At 44.0% G+C, this 20000-nt stretch overlaps 1 protein-coding gene across 1 annotated transcript in view; it reads right to left on the bottom strand.

Moving 5' to 3' along the window:
* cacna1da (calcium channel, voltage-dependent, L type, alpha 1D subunit, a) overlaps nucleotides 1–20000 on the bottom strand; it is a gene marked incomplete at its 5' end in the record, with an annotated part of 52821 nt that overhangs the window by 8702 nt on the left and 24119 nt on the right. Inside the window, 29 exons of the mRNA XM_083669149.1 lie at nucleotides 1085–1186; nucleotides 1370–1472; nucleotides 1668–1764; nucleotides 1958–2085; nucleotides 2295–2454; nucleotides 2614–2705; nucleotides 2920–2985; nucleotides 3201–3329; nucleotides 4396–4428; nucleotides 9627–9752; nucleotides 10184–10213; nucleotides 10407–10517; nucleotides 10694–10852; nucleotides 11094–11295; nucleotides 11486–11632; nucleotides 11785–11837; nucleotides 11934–12041; nucleotides 12228–12315; nucleotides 12559–12665; nucleotides 14083–14142; nucleotides 14957–15086; nucleotides 15232–15358; nucleotides 15709–15767; nucleotides 15897–15984; nucleotides 16263–16383; nucleotides 16608–16815; nucleotides 16998–17223; nucleotides 17341–17501; nucleotides 19051–19138. Coding sequence (XP_083525275.1) covers nucleotides 1085–1186; nucleotides 1370–1472; nucleotides 1668–1764; nucleotides 1958–2085; nucleotides 2295–2454; nucleotides 2614–2705; nucleotides 2920–2985; nucleotides 3201–3329; nucleotides 4396–4428; nucleotides 9627–9752; nucleotides 10184–10213; nucleotides 10407–10517; nucleotides 10694–10852; nucleotides 11094–11295; nucleotides 11486–11632; nucleotides 11785–11837; nucleotides 11934–12041; nucleotides 12228–12315; nucleotides 12559–12665; nucleotides 14083–14142; nucleotides 14957–15086; nucleotides 15232–15358; nucleotides 15709–15767; nucleotides 15897–15984; nucleotides 16263–16383; nucleotides 16608–16815; nucleotides 16998–17223; nucleotides 17341–17501; nucleotides 19051–19138 — 3309 coding nt within the window. The remainder of the gene's footprint in view (nucleotides 1–1084; nucleotides 1187–1369; nucleotides 1473–1667; nucleotides 1765–1957; nucleotides 2086–2294; nucleotides 2455–2613; nucleotides 2706–2919; nucleotides 2986–3200; nucleotides 3330–4395; nucleotides 4429–9626; nucleotides 9753–10183; nucleotides 10214–10406; nucleotides 10518–10693; nucleotides 10853–11093; nucleotides 11296–11485; nucleotides 11633–11784; nucleotides 11838–11933; nucleotides 12042–12227; nucleotides 12316–12558; nucleotides 12666–14082; nucleotides 14143–14956; nucleotides 15087–15231; nucleotides 15359–15708; nucleotides 15768–15896; nucleotides 15985–16262; nucleotides 16384–16607; nucleotides 16816–16997; nucleotides 17224–17340; nucleotides 17502–19050; nucleotides 19139–20000) is intronic.

Below are 20000 nucleotides of genomic sequence, written 5' to 3'. Positions count from 1 at the left end.
AAAAGGTATTTAGTCTGGTCAGCACATGCAAGCAAGCAGAACTAGGCATACATGTGAGTATGTTAGTGGTAGTTTTAGTAGTCAGTCTTTGTTTTAGTGTGTGTGTGTGTCTATGTGTACGTTTTGTGTGTGTGTGTGTGTGTGTGTGTGTGTGTGTGTCTGTGTGTGTCTGTGTGTGTGTGTGTGTGTCTGTGTGTGTGTGTGTGTGTGTGTGTGTGTGTGTGTGTGTGTGTGTGTGTGTGTGTGTGTGTTTATGTGCACAAGATCACATGAGAGCAGTATGAACATGTGTGTATGCCAATGGAAGTAATAAGTCTTCAACTGTGTGTACAGAATGTGCAGGTCCAGTATGAGTATGTGTGAGAATTATTCTGAAGCAGGGGTCTGTGTCACTTTAAACAAGCACATTGGGGATAGAGGTCGGAGAAAGAGAGGCAACACTAGTTCCATGCCACCACCCTAAAACAGAACTGCTTCAGAATATTCTGAAGTACTTAAGAGTTTTTTTTGGATATACACAGATATACAGTATATAAGGAACAGAAGCTGTGGAGAAGCTCAAGCGAAGAGAAAGAGAGACAGAGAGAGAGAGAGAGAGAGAGAGAGAGAGAGAGAGAGAGAGAAAGAAAGAAAGAAAGAAAGAGAGAGAGAGAGTTTAGTAGGAGAGACACGGCATGCATTAGCACAGTGGTGTACAAGGCCATGCAAGCCCTAAAGCCCAGCACACAGTCACCCTGGAGCCTCCGTTGGCATCCGGAACAGGAGGAAGGAGTGAAAATACACACACGGACAACAACACACTGCTGAGGACCAACCAGGAGATTATGAGAGCAAAGAACAGCAGGACACAGCAAAATCACATGTGAGACAGAGGGCAGTACAGTATGTGGATGCTAGTGAATGTAGTGTATGAGAGTGAGTGTGTATCGTGTGAGAGAGAATGAGTTTCCTTCCTTTTGGGCGCTCATGCCTGTAAGTGTTAGGTAAGAGGTTGTAGTGAATGTGTATGACGTGTACAACAGCAGGGATGTTACACGTGTGCAGGACGTATGGCTTGGGGCAGACACAGGCAGATTTCACTGACCACCAGCAGGGGGCACCACTTGGTCTAGCAGCTTCATGCTGGTCCTCTTCCAGATCTTCTTGATGACGGCTCGCAGCTCCTCATTGGACTGCTCCAGATTACCTACACCACAGGAAAACACATCACTGACTACTACACCACAATCTACACAAGCTGAAATGACAGATAACAGTATGTGTGTGTGTGTGTGTGTGTGTGTGTGTGTGTGTGTGTGTGTGTGTGTGTGTGTGTGTAAGCATTGAGCAGTATATTGTATGTCTGTTCACAGTGCTGTGTGTTTCATACCATCTGTTTTGATTTTCAGGGCTGTGCGCACCAATGCAAACAGAGTCGCATTGAACATGACTGTGCCATCGCTGTTCAGAGGCATGTTCATAGCCACCAGTCGCTGAAAGAGGAAGGTGGGTTACATGCATTAATATGTAATAGCACATCCCAGGACAATCACAATATAGTATAAGCTGAGAAAGAGATAGAGATGATGGAGAGAGAAAGATAGAGATGAAGGAGAGAGAGAGAGAGAGAGAGAGAGAGAGAGAGAGAGAGAGAGAGAGAGAGAGAGAGAGAGAGAGAGACTATGTACCTTGCAGGCTACTCTATGAGGACAGAGTTTACCAAACCCTAGGGGAGGTTGAATGCGCCGGAGCAGCGTGACCACATCCAGATGCTTAATCCTGCCCCTGTGTGAGAGAGAGAGAGAGAGAGAGAGAGAGAGAGAGAGAGAGAGAGAGAGAGAGCACTCTGATAAATGAACACACTTAATAACAGATTGAGAAATGCTGTCTCCCACAGAATCACAGAAACAAAAACATATTTTATATTTTAAGGCCAAATACACACACTAAAGACAAATACACACACTAACACACTTACTTTGCCTCTGGATCGTACTCAGACCAGATCCTCTTGAATTCATCCAAGTGATGTGGGCCCAGGATTGACCAATCACGAGTGAGATAGTCAAAGTTGTCCATGATGACAGCCACAAACAAATTGATAATCTAAAAGAACAAAACAAAAGGTTAGCATTAATGTGTGTGTGCACCTATGTTTACATGTGTGTGAACATACACATCTGTATTTTTCTGAGTGTATATGGAAAATGTGTCTGTTCAACATGATGTATTTTGATACATCAGGTTTGACATAACTCAGAAGAGGTATATGTGTGTGTGTGTGTGTGTGTGTGTGTGTGTGTGTGTGTGTGTACCAAAAAGGCGCAGAGCATGTAGAAGCTGATGAAATAGATGATGGCGAATCCACTGCCACAGGTCATCTCCTCCCCAGGGTTGTAGTCAGACTCTGGATCACAGAGTTTCCCGGACACACATGCCAACATGATCTCTTGCCATGCCTCACCAGTGGCACATCTGAGAAAAAACAAAATCAATCAGACACCAAAACATAACCACAATGAATCCACAACATAGCCACAACCTATTTAATCCCTGCCTCATATACTGTATAATCTTCTACTACGTGTGGGTGACCTCTGACCCTGTAATCCCTGCCCCTGACCCCCTACAGACCTGAACAGCAGCAGCACAGCCTGTGGGAAGGTCTGGAAGTTGTTGTTCCTGTTGATGTGGGTGTGGTCCACCATGGCGATCTTCCCAAACACCTGAAACATCCACAAAGCCCAAATCTAAACTACTGCACATCACAGCAGGGCCAACAACATCTCCGACAGAGACAGTTTACAATCTGTGTGTGAAAAAATGATGTAGCCCTCCATGTAGTGGTTAGAAGAGTGTTTTGGTGAGACTGGTTTGACAAGGTTGGTTTTGGGAAAGTTTGAAGTTTGAAGGTGGGTTCCAGCTGGCTCAGTGGCTCACCTGCATGCCGATGACGGCATAGATGAAGAACAGCATCGCGATAAGAAGAGCTACATACGGCAGAGCCTGTAGAGAGAGAGAGAGAGAGAGAGAGAGAGAGAGAGAGAGAGAGAGAGAGAGAGAGAGAGCGAGAGCGAGAGAGAGAGAGAGAGAGAGAGAGAGAGAGAGAGAGAGAGAGAGAGAGAGAGAGAGAGAGCGCATATGAGAGAAAGATGGTAGTAAAATAATAGCTTGGATAAAGAGCTGAGTGGATGAGATGACACAATGGGAGAGGACCTCACCTGGAAGGACTTGATGAAAGTCCACAGAAGGGTGCGAATGCCCTCTCCTCTGCTCAGCAGCTTGACCAGTCGCATGACTCGGAACAGACGGAAGAAGGTGATGGAGATGCGAGCGCTGTCCTCTGTGTTCTGCGGGGGACAGAGGGCAGCGTAAGGATGGAAGTGTCGGTGTGTTTGTGGATGTGTATTGCACCCAAGGCATCTGGCTATGCTTTATTGGTAATCCAGCACTTGAGGTCACACAGTCTGCACATCCAATTTCATATCAATGTTGATCAATTGTTACTGAGACTGGGATCTAAGATACGTATGAGCTCACTCAGCATGTATTTCATCTCTATGTCACCTGAATCTCTCTTTACAGTGGAGAATGAAAGACAGTTCAGAATTTGCTTGAGGGGTCAAGTGACTAGTAACATGGGACTAATCCCATATGTGATCTTGAGAGTATGTATATGGGGAATAGGACTCTTGATTTCTGAGGAGGAATGTAAAGTCATTTCTTGTCAAATGTAGCGACACAGAGTGAGAGTAGGCCCTCATGCAGCTCTAGCTGATATGTATCTTCAGTGTGTGACTGGATCCACAGCATTGCCAGGAGCCCTGCTGCCATACAGACCTACAGGGGAGGGAGCGAGGTAGGGAGCATGCTGGAAAAACCTTGCCATACTTGACTGGACACATCAGCACAAGCATGGCACCCTCAGTCCAGAGTCACTGCATGCGGAGTCACAGTGGGACCAAACCTAGAGGGTCAATCAGGGGGGGCAAAGGTCACAGCAGAGTGACCTGGCCTCAGGGGTCATCCATGGGTCACTGCCCCACACAGGGGTCACGGCAGAGACCATGCAGCGGTGTCAACGCTACAAACGTGAGGAGCGGCCAACACCGCACCAACCAACGGGACACACACCGTCACGTTTGAGTGACACACTCTCCTTCAAAATAACCCCAATCAGGTAAAAGAAAAAACTGAATCTTGAAAAGAAAAAGCAAACAAACCAAAACATATAATAAAAAAGCAAGAAACCAAACGAAACAAAATGGCAAAAATCTAAATGAAAACATAAATGAAATAGAAATAGGTGAGCTTATAGAAGAGGCATGTATACGATTAGAGGAGTTATTATAGACAAATAAACAAACGCAAATCCAAACATTGGGCATGGCCCTGGGAGGGGGCAGAGCATCTTACCCCCGACTCATCCACCTGAGGAGCCTCCGTGGGCTTTAAAATCAAAGACCTGTGTTAATGACTCACACAACGTTATCACAACCCTCCGGCCTCCATTATGAAATGTCAATCACTGACACACAACATTTTCAAGTTATGAGACATATGCTCCATTGAAGACTTACATAACTACATCACTACTCTTAAATGAAACTTAAATGTCACGTTTAAAACTGACAAACAACATTATCAAAACACTTGTACTATAACATCAAAGACTGACACACACCTAAATCACAAGCCCTATATAACTGTAACATATAACAAAATCTTAATGCTTTAAACGTTTAAGACTGCCACACAACATAATTGTAATGCTTGACACAACTCCTATGTGGCGCTTACGTTGCATTAAAGACTGACGGACAACATTTAAACAATGCAACGCAAAAGTAACATTAAAGACTGGCACACAACTTTATCACTCCCCTTTGTAATGGTTTAAATGGTTTTAAACAACATGTTTAAAATGCTTGGGGCTCTCCTATGCACAATGTTATAACAATGTTTATGACAAGTTATTGACTGACACAGACTGTTATTATGAATATTTTGAATATACTGTGTATGACAGACACAATTTGTTATTATATAATTATATGACCAATCTCTCGTCCATTCTTACTTATATTGAGCATTTCTGATTGAGAAGATTACAGCTCTTATCATTAGCATTTGATAACAACTAATTAATCATATATCTATATCTACTGGGATACAGATTAATCGTGCTTCAACAAAACACTCTACACTTTGCACAAGAGATGCACCGATCTGATACTGAGCATCGGTATCGTGGCGATATTGGCCTAAAATGCTTGATCGGGAATTGGAGATGAGGGAATGCTATATACCGATCTGATGCCATGACGCAAACTGTCGACTGACGGCTGCACAGCTGGGATGACACGCAAGTGGCGTGACAACAACAACAACCATGTCTGCGGTCTGGAATTACTTGAGACAGACACCAGTAAAACAGCTTGTTGCTAAATTTTCAAGGCAAGTGTTTTGAGGGGTGGCAGTAGCATTTCCCATTTTAAAAAAGAGCCTTTTATCGGATCGGTATGTCAAAGTTCAGCACTCTGAATGTGCATCCCGACTTTACACTATGTCACTGGCATTTTTTAGGCAATATTCACATCAGCATGTAGGCCTACTGCATTTACATGTTGATGACTTGATTGTCAAAAGAAAATGCAGTACACCTAAATGCTGATCTTCTTTACGCTGCAACATTAATGCACCAATATAGCTATTAGTCTCTGCAGCATCAAAACCAGATGTTAAATGTCCTGTATTTCTGAAGTGCAGCATTATGGTAAACCTGTTTGCTGACCAAAGCATACTGTACATGTCACACATACAAAAATGTCTACTCAGTCTTTCCCCTTCTCTCTCTGTCACACACACACAAATTCACACCCCCATACACACTTATATTTAATAAAATAATACAGAAATATATAGAAGAGAGTCATCATACCACACTATCATCAATGACAATGTTCATGAGTATTGTATTAATAAAAACTGTAAATACTACTGCCATAGGGGGAAAAAAAGATGGATAAGAGAGGACTACAGTATATTATTTTACTGCTTGTGAGCACTGTATCATAACACAGCTGTGAATACTGTGAGCCTGCATTGTGAGATGTACAGTATGACTTCACAGCAACAGTATAGGAACAACATTGAGTAATGTCAGCAGTGGACAGGGCTCAGCACAGCACTGAACAGTAAGAGATACTCCAGACAAACATGGCGTCATTCATCTCCTGCAACACAGTGGTTCACACTGTAAGTATGAAGTGCCGCATGAGCAGAAATCATAAAATGTAGAAAAAGCTTGAGGAGGTTCTTTAGGTAATCCTGGCCACAGCGTTGATGGATCATGCGTTCAGCATCGCCATGTTGCAGACAAGCACCGCACACACGCAAGACATTTCAATGAGGAGGAGCCATTAGTGATCTGTTAGCATTGCAGCAACCCATGCATGTCAACAGTGCCCTGCAATAGAGCCACCACAGGAGGGCGCTCTTACAGTCCAGTGCAGGGAGAAGAGAGAAGGAGAGAGAGAGAGAGAGAGAGAGAGAGAGCAAGAGCTATAGAGCGAGAAAAGACAGGGGTGAGAGATATATTGACTGAGAGAGAAGGACAGAGGAAGAGAGAGAGAACCGGTCATGCACCTGACTGAGAGTCTACACACCTGCTCTACACATGAGCTCCATTCTGAGCTTTAAGAGCTCACTATAGGAAGACAGAACAGAACACAGAGACAATCACTCACAGAGACACAAACACAAGATCATCAAAGAACCTCAAACTCAGCTGCATTGAACCACCATCAATGTGAACGATCATGAACTCCTCCAGACCTGTGGATGTGCTTTCGGTTTATCGGTTGATAGATTCAGAACCGTACCTGATAATTTAATGGACATTAAGCCTACTACTTTGATAGTGCATAATAGAATTTGCCTGTGTTTGTATTTCAAAACGAGACACCCATGCTACTTTGATTGTATTGCTAAAATCTACATAATTGGATAATACCGAGTAAACAGGTGCATGTGCAGGAGCTGCCCTACACTATGTTGGAGACAGACATACTGCAGAATGTCTACATTTGTCTACATTTGTCTCTAAACCATGTTGTTGAATTCTGTCAATTATACAGTATTTCTATCCCCAAAATGGTGCAGGGTAAACATGCCCTAGCTCTGAGCTCCAGGGCCATTCTTTCTGGAGGTGAAGAGAGAGAGAGACGGTATGGTAAGAGAGAAAGGTCAAACTTCACAAGGGGTCTACGGGCGGGACTGACCGGAGCATGGAGCGGGTGGCCAAGCGCCATCTGTGAGGGGCGGGTAATGGGAAGGATGTTAGGGGGGGGCAAGGTGAACACCGGACGCTTCCCAGCATGCATCAGGGGAGGTCGACAGCTTACAGTGATTGGGTGGGAGGCCAAACAGTCACACCACAAATGAAAAGGGCCACAGCCTACATGAATATATATATGATAATATCCTAGATCAGACGTGAAAAACAGCCCTTTGCTGATTGCTGTGTCTGATCTAGTTGGTCAATATGACATAACAGTGGAACAGCAGCATGCAATGAGACAGCAAACCAGAAACCAACAGTCAGTGGAGGATGGAATGAGCCTCGCAAGGTCCTCTGTGAAAGGCCTTGTGAAACAACATGAAATCATCAAAAACACACATGTACACGGCCTGACTTTAACACAACAACAACATAAACAGTCACTTACAGCACAACACACAAGCACGCACATACACACACACACACACACAAACATCCATCATCCACACATATAACACTGACAACACACAACAACCCTCACACACTCATGCACTAACACATTCATATCCACAAATAGAAACATAAACACTGAAACATTGACATATGGTACAGTAACTCCAGAGAAGCAGCACTGCAGCTCAGAAAGTAGAGCACTCAGAGAGGGGGTTGAGCAGTGAGACCTAGCTACACTGCACCAAGAATAAGCACCTGCTTCATCATATTACTAGCAAAACCGTGTGTGGGTGTGTGGGTGTGTGTGTGTATGTGTGTGTGTGTGTGTGTGTGTGTGTGTGTGTGTGTGTGTGTGTGTGCTCAGCAGCACACAGAGTATGTTGTCATGTGTCAATGGTTGTGTGTCTTAGAATGAGGGTATGTTTACAGGACCTGTATTTATATTCCAGCATAAGTATGCAACATTTAGAGTGTTAGTTTAGTTAGTAACAATGATGGATAGAGCACTGCCTTACCAGGCCATGCAGAGAAGAGTGTATTGTAGTCGGTTATACAGTAGTAGTCAAGTAGTCATCCACCATTTTACCCTGTCTTGACAAACTAACTGGATCAGACCATTATTTAAAGAGTGATTTTACCTCTGTTAAAAAAAATACTTTTTCCTGATTAACCGATAACTCCCTCTTTTGCTGTATTTCAGACAATTTCCTGACAAATTCTTAGTTGTACCCAAGACAATAAAATATTAGATGACTAATTTAGTTCTTAATCCATTAGCACTGTAAAGGGGTTCCAAAGATAAAGTTGTTATGAAACAGATTACACGCAAAAGGGATTTGGATCATTGCCATACTTGCCTCTACAAGTTTCTATGGAAACAGAATGAACAAGAGTAAGTGTTAGACAACCAAACGTTTACATTTCACAGTGGTATCCAAACTATAGATTCCCATGGTAACGTGTGGGACACCTCTACTGTGAAATATCCGCACAGAGTCAACATAGAAACATCAATACCCAATGAACCGTAGAGGACACCTTATCAAAACCATTTGATGATGACATACAGGAATATATATGCTATTATACTGCAGTGTGATACATGCCATATGGTTAATTACAGAGACAGTGCTGTACACCTTTGGACAGAACAATACAAGAATCACAATCAAACTGAAGCCTTACAGAAAAAGCCAAAGGGGGCTACGGTATGCTTCAGAGCATACTGTAGTAGAATTTGACATTTGATACTCCTCAAATGTGATTACAGTATACGTTACTGAAGCATCAAGTTTGGGACTGAAGTGTAGCTGCTAAGCTGAATGGCTAACATTGAGAAGAGGTAGGTCAGGTAGAGTAGAATCCCTCGGGAGACATTGAGGAAGGTGATTTAATTTACATTCAGTAAACATTTGACTGAGAGGGTATCATCCAATATACCGGGGACAGTAGTGGCATTGGCATTAGGTTTTATTGGAAGGCTTCAGTTCCATGAGAGAGGCAGAAAAGGTAGTACTTACATTAACTTCAGTGATAGCAATATCAACGACGCTACCAACAACAATTAAGGCATCAAACGTGTTCCACGCATCAGTGAAATAGTGCTGTTAACGCAAGCCACCACACACAAGGGTAGAGAGGGGAATGAGAATGAAAGAGAGAAAGAATAATACAATGAAAAAGAGAGAGGAAGAGGAGATGTGAGAAAGTGTGTGGACAGGACGATGTGAGGCACAGGGAGGGTCAGGGAGGGAGAGAAAAGGGAAAAAGAGAAAAGTAGAAATTAAGACCTCAGTAATCAAACACAGAGAGACTGGGTGGGGCAGAAGAGGAGCTGAGGCCCTGCAGCAGAAAGCGGTCACGTGACCAGAACCCAGAACATGGGTCAGAGAGGCAGGACAGGGGGAGGGACAGGCTGCTCAGGGCGTGGCAGGCCAGGGCGGGGCTTACTTACATCAATCTCACTGAGAACAATGTCTACTATGCTGCCCATCACAACTAGGGCGTCGAACACATTCCAGGCATCCCCGAAATACCCCTTAGTGAGGTTGGGTGGGTAGGCGGTGGGGTGAGTGTGAGGTTAGTACAAAATAGAACTACTGGACATCATGTTGGTGCTGTCATGTTGATCTCTTCATGCATTTAACCTCTGATCAGAAACCAGGCAAGTCAAACGTGTAACATAATAATGTACATAATAATATCACACTTACTGTATGAGGCTTAAAACCATGTACTGTACACTATGTGTTGCTACTGTACTGTACTATAATATAGCTGTTTTATATCCAAATACAACATTTGTTATTCATAATGATGATTCAATGCATCTCTCATATAGCATAGTTCTAAAAGTAATGGGAAAGTCTGACACTCTATTTCCCAGTCACGCACAGGTGAGAATCACACAGAGAGGTTCCTGCTTCTAATCACTGCACCACACACACACACACACACACACTCTCTTACTGGGTCCCTGTCCTTCTTCTCGACAAACACCTGTGGACCAGGGGGTACATATGGTGATAAACACAACTAGCCATGGACAATATAAGTACTGTACAGTACACACAACAAGACAAAACACCCACAAATATACAGTGTGTGTGTGTGTGTGTGTGTGCGTGCGTGCGTGCGTGTGCAATTGTGTTAATGTAATAAGGGAGGCCGGTGGGTCAGAGCCAAGCCCTACCCTGGGTTTGAAGGCGATGAGTTTGAGAACCATCTCTGCAGTGAAGACAGCAGTGAAAACCATGTTGAGAATGTCCATCACATAGTTGAAGAGTGTTGACTGACCATAGTGCTGTAGAGAGGAGAGGGAGAGAGTGAGGGATGGAGAGAAATAGAGAACAATAAAAGCGTTGTTGTTTTTTTTTACATATACTGTCCTAAGTAGAATAAAAAGACAGTTGAGAACGCGAGACATTGCTGGACTATAGGTTAGGACACGGGTTAAGAGCTGCAATTAGTGCTTCTTACCTGCACAGCTAGGCAGAGTGTGTTGAGCATAATGAGTACGAACATGATGTACTCAAACCCTGTCGAGTTCACCACGTACCAGAACTTATACTGGTACGGGTTCTTAGGGATATACCTCCTCAGTGGACGGGCCTTTAGAGCATACTCCACACACTGACGCTGCAGAGGGAGACAACACACACTGTCATACATCACATACCCGGAACCATCCAGAAAGTGTACTGATGTATATACACATGGCAGTTGGTACAATTCCCTGTGTGAAAACATGTAACAGAGAACCTGGTAGACATTTAGGCCACACATACACACACACACGCGCACACACACACACACACACACACACACACACACACACACACACACACACACACAAATACCCACAAAAGCATTTTCTGACCTGGTTCTTATCAAGTTCACAATTCTTGTACTCTTTTTCTCCCTGTTCCTGAAATGTCACAATCACGAAACCCACGAAGATGTTCATCATGAAGAAAGCAATAATGATGATGTAAATTATGAAGAATATGGAGATTTCTACACGGTAGTTGTAGATGGGACCCAGGTTCTCCCTGTTAGAATCGATGGCCTTATAGAGCAGCCTGAGAGAGAGTGAGAAATAGAGAGAGAGAGAGATGTTTGCTTCATTTCTGTTTTACCACAGTGCAAAGCATTAAGCACAATTACATCATCAAGGGAATTTGTCAATTGAATAAAACTTATGTCTGACTTATGTCCATATCCCATTAATAAAGATATATACATAAACGTATAAATAAGTGTGTTTCTTACGAAGGCCAGCCCTCGAAGGTGGACACAGTGAACAGAGCCATCATGGCCATGAGCACGTTGTCAAAGTTGAACTCGCTATTGTGCCATAGTCTCCTGTGGATGGCTGGTTGATTGACATCTCCATCCTTATACAGAATGTAGGTGCCCCTTGGAGATGACACAAAGTTAGAAGTCATAGGTCAGGGGTTAAGGGTTTAGGTTAGTCTTAAAACACAATCAAAGCATGTTTCATATCAAAGGGACCACATGGTAGCAGTTTGTTGTGTAATAGGTGGAAAAAGTTAATGAAAGCAACTGACTTGCACTCATCTGGGCTGGACTTGGCTTCGTCTGTGCAGCGATAGAACTTTCCCTGTGGAGCAAATCCAATATCAAAGCGGTATTGATGTAAAACGAACCCTGGACCCAATTATTGCACTGATCTCAGTCTCAGTGTTCATGTTCTGACCTTGAAGAGTTGCACTCCTATACAGGCGAACATGAACTGCAGCAGCGTCGTGACGATCATGATGTTACCAATGGTCCTGATGGCCACAAACACACACTGGACCACATGCTGTATGGGGTAAAGTTGTAGTGTTAATCGGGGGGTTAATAATAAGACAGATAAGCAAGAGAGATAGATAGGATTATATTGATAGACAGAAGCTATGTTAGAGATGAGGAAGGGTGAATAGGTATAACATTGTGATTGAAATGGAGGTTTTTGAGGTTGAAAGCTTCAGGTGAGGCTGTACTGTACCTTAAGGCCCTTGGCTCTGTTGATGGCCCTGAGGGGACGCAGCACTCGCAGGACCCTCAGAATCTTCACTACTGAGATGGCAGAGGACCTGAACCACAACACAAGGACTCACTGTCATAAACATATAACATTACTGTACAAAGAGAGAGCGAGAGAGAGAGAGAGAGAGAAAGAGAGAGAGAGAGAGAGAGAGAGAGAGAGAGAGAGAGAGAGAAAGAGAGAGAGAGAGAGAGAGAGAGAGAGAGAGAGAGAGAAAGAGAGAGAGAGAGAGAGAGAGAGAGAGAAAGAGAGAGAGACATGCTAACAAGTGGCGGGTACAGCAAATACTCACTGGATGCCGAAGGATACCAGGGACACCCCCACCACCAGCAGGTCCAGCAGGTTGAAGTAGTTCCTGCAGAAGGCTCCTTTATGGAGGAACGCTCCATATGTGGTCATCTGAGGAGAGGGCAGACGGAGTAAGAAGAGCAATGGATGCTGGAGTGCACAGATACACACATCGTCGCACTTTGACTAACACACTCACACAGAGAACACAAGAACACCAATACTGGACCACAGCACTTCACACACCAACACAAACAGACTCACATACACTGTATAAACATATACAGTAGTTGAAAAACAGTACAACAAACACACACACACACACACACACACACATAGAAACACGTAGACACACACACACACACACATCTATACACTCTTGTAGATCACTCTGATTTCAGGGTGGCGAGCTCAGACTAGTATAAAACAGGAGAGTAAAGCAACTATCGCCACCCCACGGCTCCCTGGTACATGAATGTAGTAGTAAGTCATTCATTTCACAATCTGCTACGAGGTCGCGGCAATAAAACATGCGGTTTGTTGCCGCGCTGCGGGGGGATGTTTACTACCTGAGAGGATGATAGCTTTAGCGATTGGAAAACAGAATCCCCTTACTGTCACATTCATGTGGGCCGTTACCTTAAAGCACATTCCGTCATGTTCTTTAATAATTCAAAATAGGGGGAAGCAGCTCCCACTTTTAGACTTCAGCAGGCAGAGAAGAAAAACCAGCAAAAATAGGTCTTGTCCAAATCATAAAAGTAAAGGATTCATCATCCAAGTGCATGTAAATGTAGAGACCAGCAGAACCTCGTGAGAAAGGCAGAGAGAGACAGCGCTAACAGAGAGCGCTAACGTAGCATGCTAACATACTGTAGGACCAAGCAGAGCTGGACTGGGCCAGATTGGGCCGCTCTCTTATGGTTCTGGAGGAAACATTACATTTTTATGCACTCAGTCAGGGGAAGCAGACTGAACCATGCTCAACAGGAACATGGTTGGTTTTGCCCCCTCTTTTATGGCTTTTCTAGCAGTCAGTATGAGGCATGGAGCTGGCTTTGACTGGAGATGGCTTCACATCTTTGAACCTCGAAAACTCCTCCAGAATGACTTCAAGCTCAACTTCAGTCAAAGCCACATGTTTGAACGGCGCATTGATATCTTTTTTTAAATTATTATTGCACAAAGAGTTGCATCATTTTTTTGATATGCACAAAATTGTGTCATCGAAATTCAAAACCTTTTCAACTCAGTGTTGACTTTCCAAACATGACATGACACCAATCTGGGCTAGTTTGTGTCTATGTTTCCTTCCTTGGTAAGTTCTTAACTTAGTGGAAATTGAACAACTCTTGTGTTAGTGTTAGTGCATATCGAGTAGCTAATGACGTTTTTTTTTTTTTAAAAGAGGTGCCATGGAGAAAAAGTAAAAAAGAGAAAAGAAACAAACAAGCCAGGTTGTACTGAGTGGCAGGTGACACACAAGGAGAGAATGCAGCAAGGCTCTCGTTGTCATTAGAGGGGTTACCTTTAACACGATCTCAAATGTAAACATACTAGTGAAGACATAATCTGCATAGCCTAGGACCTGGAAGGCAACGAGACGTTTGGAGTGTTACTGGGGGGGGCAGTTAGTCACAGGACAGAGAGCGGACACAGGGCATTTACCTTCAACAGGATCTCAACAGTAAAGATAGCCGTGAAAGCATAGTCAAAGTAACCAAGTATCTGCAAGAAGCAACATACATGTTTAACAAAGATTATACACATTCTGCATATTCATCAAAAACATTGTCAAGTAAATCAGAGGGAGAACCTAAAAAGAGTATGTGCAGGAAAGGGCATATTATGCATAAACAAAGAAACATCAACATTTCTTTCACAATATCATCTATTTCGATTGCATGATAGATCTACAGGGGACAGATTTCCTCAACAGCACAGAAGTGAAGAAGTCATGCACTGTAATCCAATCACTACTCCCTAATAACTACATTATAATTACATTGCTGCAGCTTGAGATGCTAATTGAAATGACACAATAATACCCATGTCAATGAACCTGGACAGCATCATGGGGGAACATTCAGGAAAGGGGTGAAAGATTGAGCATTACCACAGTACTTTGAACAAACTCTATCATAACCACATGTTAATAGTCAAATATCAAAATTCAATAAATAATTTGTGTTTACTTGCAGTGTTACTGATCTAAATAGATTTTGTCTTTGTCATCCCTACGACCTATTGATTGAAAATCATTAATGTTACTGAAAATATGACGTAAAAATTGTTATAAAGTATAATTACACATATAAGGTATCATTACATAATAGGTATAATTATACAAATGTTTAGGAGACCCATTGAGCCTATTCTGGCCAGTGGGGTCCTGGACTTACAATGTTGCGGGCAGAGAAGTTTCGAATGGGGTCTTCAGCAGCAAGTGAGACAGAGCTCAGCATGATGAAGACCAGGATGAGGTTAGTAAAGATGTGGTGGTTGATGAGTTTGTGGCATCCCACCCGAATCCTAAACAACAGATGACCAGAGAGTCTCAATAACAGCCAATTCAGTGTGTACGATGATGTGCAAGAGCATGCACGTGTGTATGTGTGTGTGTGTGTGTGTGTGTGTGTGTGTTTGCGATTGTGTCTGTGGGGCGCGTGTGACTTACGGGTTGGTAGTGCTGAAGATGAAGAAGGCACTGCCCTCTGGGATGGGGGTGATCTTCTCCTTCTTGATCAGCTCAGAGATGGCTGGGCGTGGCCCCGCTGGAACATCTGGCTCCTCCTCGTCCTCCCCTTCTCACACACACACACACACACACACACACACACACACACACACACACACACACACACACACCAGTCAGAAACTGTAACAGTCAGACACTGTACATGCAAGCCTGCTCACATTTCCTCTATACATGTACTGTACCTGCATGGTCAGCATTCTCGTCTTCCTCCTCCTGCAAACAAAGCAGAACAAATGTGTGAGAGAGTATTGTACTGTATCAAACAGTCAGATCTATATTACTGACACACACACACACACACACACACACACACACACACACACACACACACACACACACACACACACACACACACACACAATCCACACAAACTCTTTACCATATGTACGAAAACACAAAACTCGACTGGAATTGAGCTAACCTTTGGGTCCTCTTTCTCTTCCTCCTTCTTGTCCCTTTTGCAAGAGAAACACAGAGTCAATGCCACAGGACAAAGGACACCTGCACTACTGACATTTACCTCAAATCACATTATATATAAGAATAACAGAATATTTGTCATTAGTTAAAGATGAGATTGTCACCCTTTCTTGTCTCCACCGTCTGTATTGAGAGACTCAGCATCTGCCAGGTTGTCCACAGCAATGGCCAAGAAGACGTTCAGGAGGATGTCTGAGCAACGTGTTCAGTCAAGGACAAAACCTGAAAATATCCATGTACTGTATATACTGTATAGAACCTACAGCACTACATCATCACTATACTACACTACACTACTACGCTACACTACAATTTACAACCTTAGAGTGTCCATACATACTGTATACTGGAGCACCATGTGCATCATATCCATAACACGTCAAAACATCTGGATAAACTAAAGATCTACGGGCGTCACTGAGTAGAGCCTGAAGAGGGTGAGATCGGGATGTGGCTGCGAGAGAGGATACAGTTTCCACAGATGAAGAGGATGATGAAGTAAATACACACAATCATCCCTGATGAGGAAGGTCCGCCATACGCCATGATCCCATCATACATGACAGCGTTCCAGTCTTCTCCTGTCAAGATCTGAGGCCAACACACGCACAACACATGTCATCAGGTGGAAGGCTGCACGCGACATACAGTACACTAGAACTACGCAAACCTAATTGAGTGCACATAACATCTCATGGATAAAATGGAGCATTTACATAATACCAAACATAACAATGGTAGGTGTACAACAACATACAGAAAATCCTATGCATGATACTCTACACATCAGTGAGCACACAGACACACGTACACACCTGAAACACAGTGAGCAAGGCCTGGGGGAAGTTATCAAAGGTGCTCCTCTTGGTCTGAGTCTCGTCAAAGTTGAATTTGCCTCCGAACACCTGCATGCCCAGCAGGGAGAAGATAATGATGAAGAGGAAAAGCAGCAGCAGCAGGGAAGCGATGGACTTCATGGAGTTGAGCAGAGATGCCACCAGGTTACTGAGAGACTGCCAATGACTGAAGAACAGAGAGAGAGAGAGAGAGAGAGAGAGAGAGAGAGAGAGAGAGAGAGAGCAAGAAAGGGGATAAGGTCAAATAACACAGTTACAGACAGACACACTCTCACACAAACACAGAGCCAGGTGTCAGATCCACACCCTACACAGACATCAATACAGTATGAGGGTGAATGGTCTTACCGTGTGACCTTGAAGATCCTGAGCAGGCGGACACAGCGGAACACAGAGATACCGAGGGGAGACATGATCTCCAGCTCCACCAGGATGGTCTCAGTGATGCCACCACACACCACAAAGCAGTCGAAGCGGTTGAACAGGGACACAAAGTAGGCCTGCAGCCCCAGGCTGTACATCTTCGTCAGCATCTCACACGTGAACATGGCCAGCAGCACCTTATTGGCCCCGTCTGGAAACAGGATCAGGAAGTCAAAATAAAACATACAAACCAAAAAAAGAACGAAATCTATGACCTCTATGACCAGTAGGTACATTAGTGCCAGGAGTGTGTGGTGCTGAGGCTTACCTTGTACTTGTGTCAGCCAGTCAGGCTGGTTGTAGTGTTCAGATGAGATGGTGAGGGTGTTCAGAAACACCAGGATGATGACAAGCCAATAGAAAGGCACCGATTTCACCGCCAACCGGCACTTCCTGCGGCAGAACCTGTTCCAGCGACGCCAGCGTCGACTGCAGGACAAGGAAGTGATGTCAGTATATAGAGGTGAAGTGGGTAGAACTTAGGACTAGGCTTTTCATGCATGCAAGGGGCTGTGCTCAAAGAACATCTCAAGAAAAGTTGGAGAAAACAAAATGTACTTATTCGATGGTGAGCATGACGTACTACATAAAGCGCAAAACACTGCATAAAGCTACTGTACAGTTTCTAAAAATGCCCTACATATATGCTGACTTGTTTAAAAGGCTGTTGATTTATTACCTGCAGCCTCATTAAATGAGACTCCAGAGAACAGCACAGAGAGAAAGCCAAGCATTTACAGAAATAAAAACCCTCATGCAGACAGAAAGCTTTGGAGGACTGCTGCATGCCCAAGCAACGTCACAGAGCTACAGGCAAGGCACATTCACTGACCTGAACTTTGACTTTGAAATCTTTTGACTGAAAAAAATAAAGCGGTCAAGTTTACATAATATACATAACAGATGAGAAGAGTTAACTTGCAGACTGTAAGAGGACATTGAGTGTATAATTTGCCTATAGAAAATCACAAAAGGTTATTCTGTGTGAGAGAGATGGTAGTGGTGTATTAGGTAGATTGTGATTGGCTGTAGTGTGAGACTTTAGTGTTGCACAGCAATAATGCCAGTGAGAGGCGTGTTAGAGGTGTGTTAGAGGTGTGTTAGAGGTGTGTTAGAGGTGTGAGAGGTGTGTTAGAGGTGTGTTAGAGGTGTGTTAGAGGTGTGAGAGGCGTGTGAGAGGCGTGTGAGAGGCGTGTTAGAGGTGTGAGAGGCGTGTGAGAGGCGTGTTAGAGGTGTGTTAGAGGTGTGTTAGAGGTGTGTTAGAGGTGTGTTAGAGGTGTGTTAGAGGTGTTAGAGGTGTGAGAGGTGTGAGAGGTGTGTTAGAGGCGTGTTAGAGGTGTGTTAGAGGCGTGTGAGAGGCGTGTTAGAGGTGTGTGAGAGGCGTGTTAGAGGTGTGTTAGAGGCGTGTGAGAGGCGTGTTAGAGGTGTGTTAGAGGTGTGTTAGAGGCGTGTTAGAGGTGTGTTAGAGGCGTGTTAGAGGTGTGAGAGGCGTGTTAGAGGTGTGAGAGGTGTGTTAGAGGTGTGTTAGAGGTGTGTTAGAGGTGTGAGAGGCGTGTTAGAGGCGTGTTAGAGGTGTGTTAGAGGTGTGTTAGAGGTGTGTTAGAGGTGTGAGAGGTGTGTTAGAGGTGTGTTAGAGGTGTGTTAGAGGTGTGAGAGGTGTGTTAGAGGTGTGTTAGAGGTGTGAGAGGTGTGTTAGAGGTGTGTTAGAGGTGTGAGAGGCGTGTTAGAGGTGTGTTAGAGGTGTGAGAGGAGTGAGAGGCGTGTTAGAGGTGTGTTAGAGGCGTGTGTGAGGTGTGTAAGAGGTGTGTAAGAGGTGTGTTAGAGGTGTGTGAGTACACAGCAATTCTAAGATCAGAAAGTTCTGGACATGATTGGCTACAGAGGTCCCGTTTCTATAGAAAATAGGTGGTTGGTTGTATATATGATAACGATTGTGTTCTGTGGTTGTTCTGTCTTGTGAGTTTCTGGAGGTTCTTACCACAGAGGTCCACAGCATGGTGTCTTCTCATCCTCCCCGTTAACGTTCTCTGTGTTCACTGACTCTGTCTCACTGGCTGGCATGCTCGCTACGGCGGTAAACAGAACACACATCATAATACACACACACACACAACCAAAAACAGCTCGCACGCCACACACGCCACACACACCTCAAACACTTCCAGTCAACAGTCAGACTAATAGATTCACAGCCGAGTCAAACACATCCCAGCGAAAGTAAACCCCATTCATCAGTCAAAAAGAAATGAAGACGTCAGCATCACTCCAGGCATTTCTGAGAAATCCCTTTTTTCAGAAAACCAAAAACACTCAAAACAATCCAGCTCTCAAGGACTATACCTCCCGAAACCAAATCCATGTACATCAGAGACAGTCTTTAAGTGGGTGGTTAGAGAGACACTCATATAAAGAATGAAAAACTGTGTATATTGTGTCTGCATTTTTTTTCAAAATGTGATCGTGTTCAAACGGTGATAAGATCTGGCTTCAGTGTAATGACATCAACTGTCACCGATTAGAGTTTTGAGGGTCACTGTCATCGTTCACTAAGTGTTGAGTGAGAGACATGAGGACACAGAGTAAGGTGACTGGACAGCTGCTTGGCCTATGACGGCTGTCTGATGCAGATTAGGATGAGGAAGAGGAGTATAGGATGAAGAGGAGAGAGGTCGCTTGCTCCAACTGGTCTTAGCGGACTATAAAGGCATTGGACTTTGGGATAGCATCTGTATTGACACTGGGCTACTAAAACTGTGTGAAAAGACAAACTGTTCCAAACTTTGATGTGAGAGTACAGTCTGTTGTGAGTACACACTGTTGCTTAGTTAGTGTGAAAATGTTCTCTTTTGACTGTTGGGTCGTCAGACAGCTCTTTCTGGAAATAGTGCTGACTGCTGGAGTAGTGATCTGGGTTTAGCCCCGTTTCCC

This window comes from Argentina silus (assembly GCF_951799395.1).
Source record: "Argentina silus genome assembly, chromosome: 4".
Classification (NCBI taxonomy): domain Eukaryota; kingdom Metazoa; phylum Chordata; class Actinopteri; order Argentiniformes; family Argentinidae; genus Argentina; species Argentina silus.
This window is presented reverse-complemented; position numbering and strand designations above follow the sequence as displayed.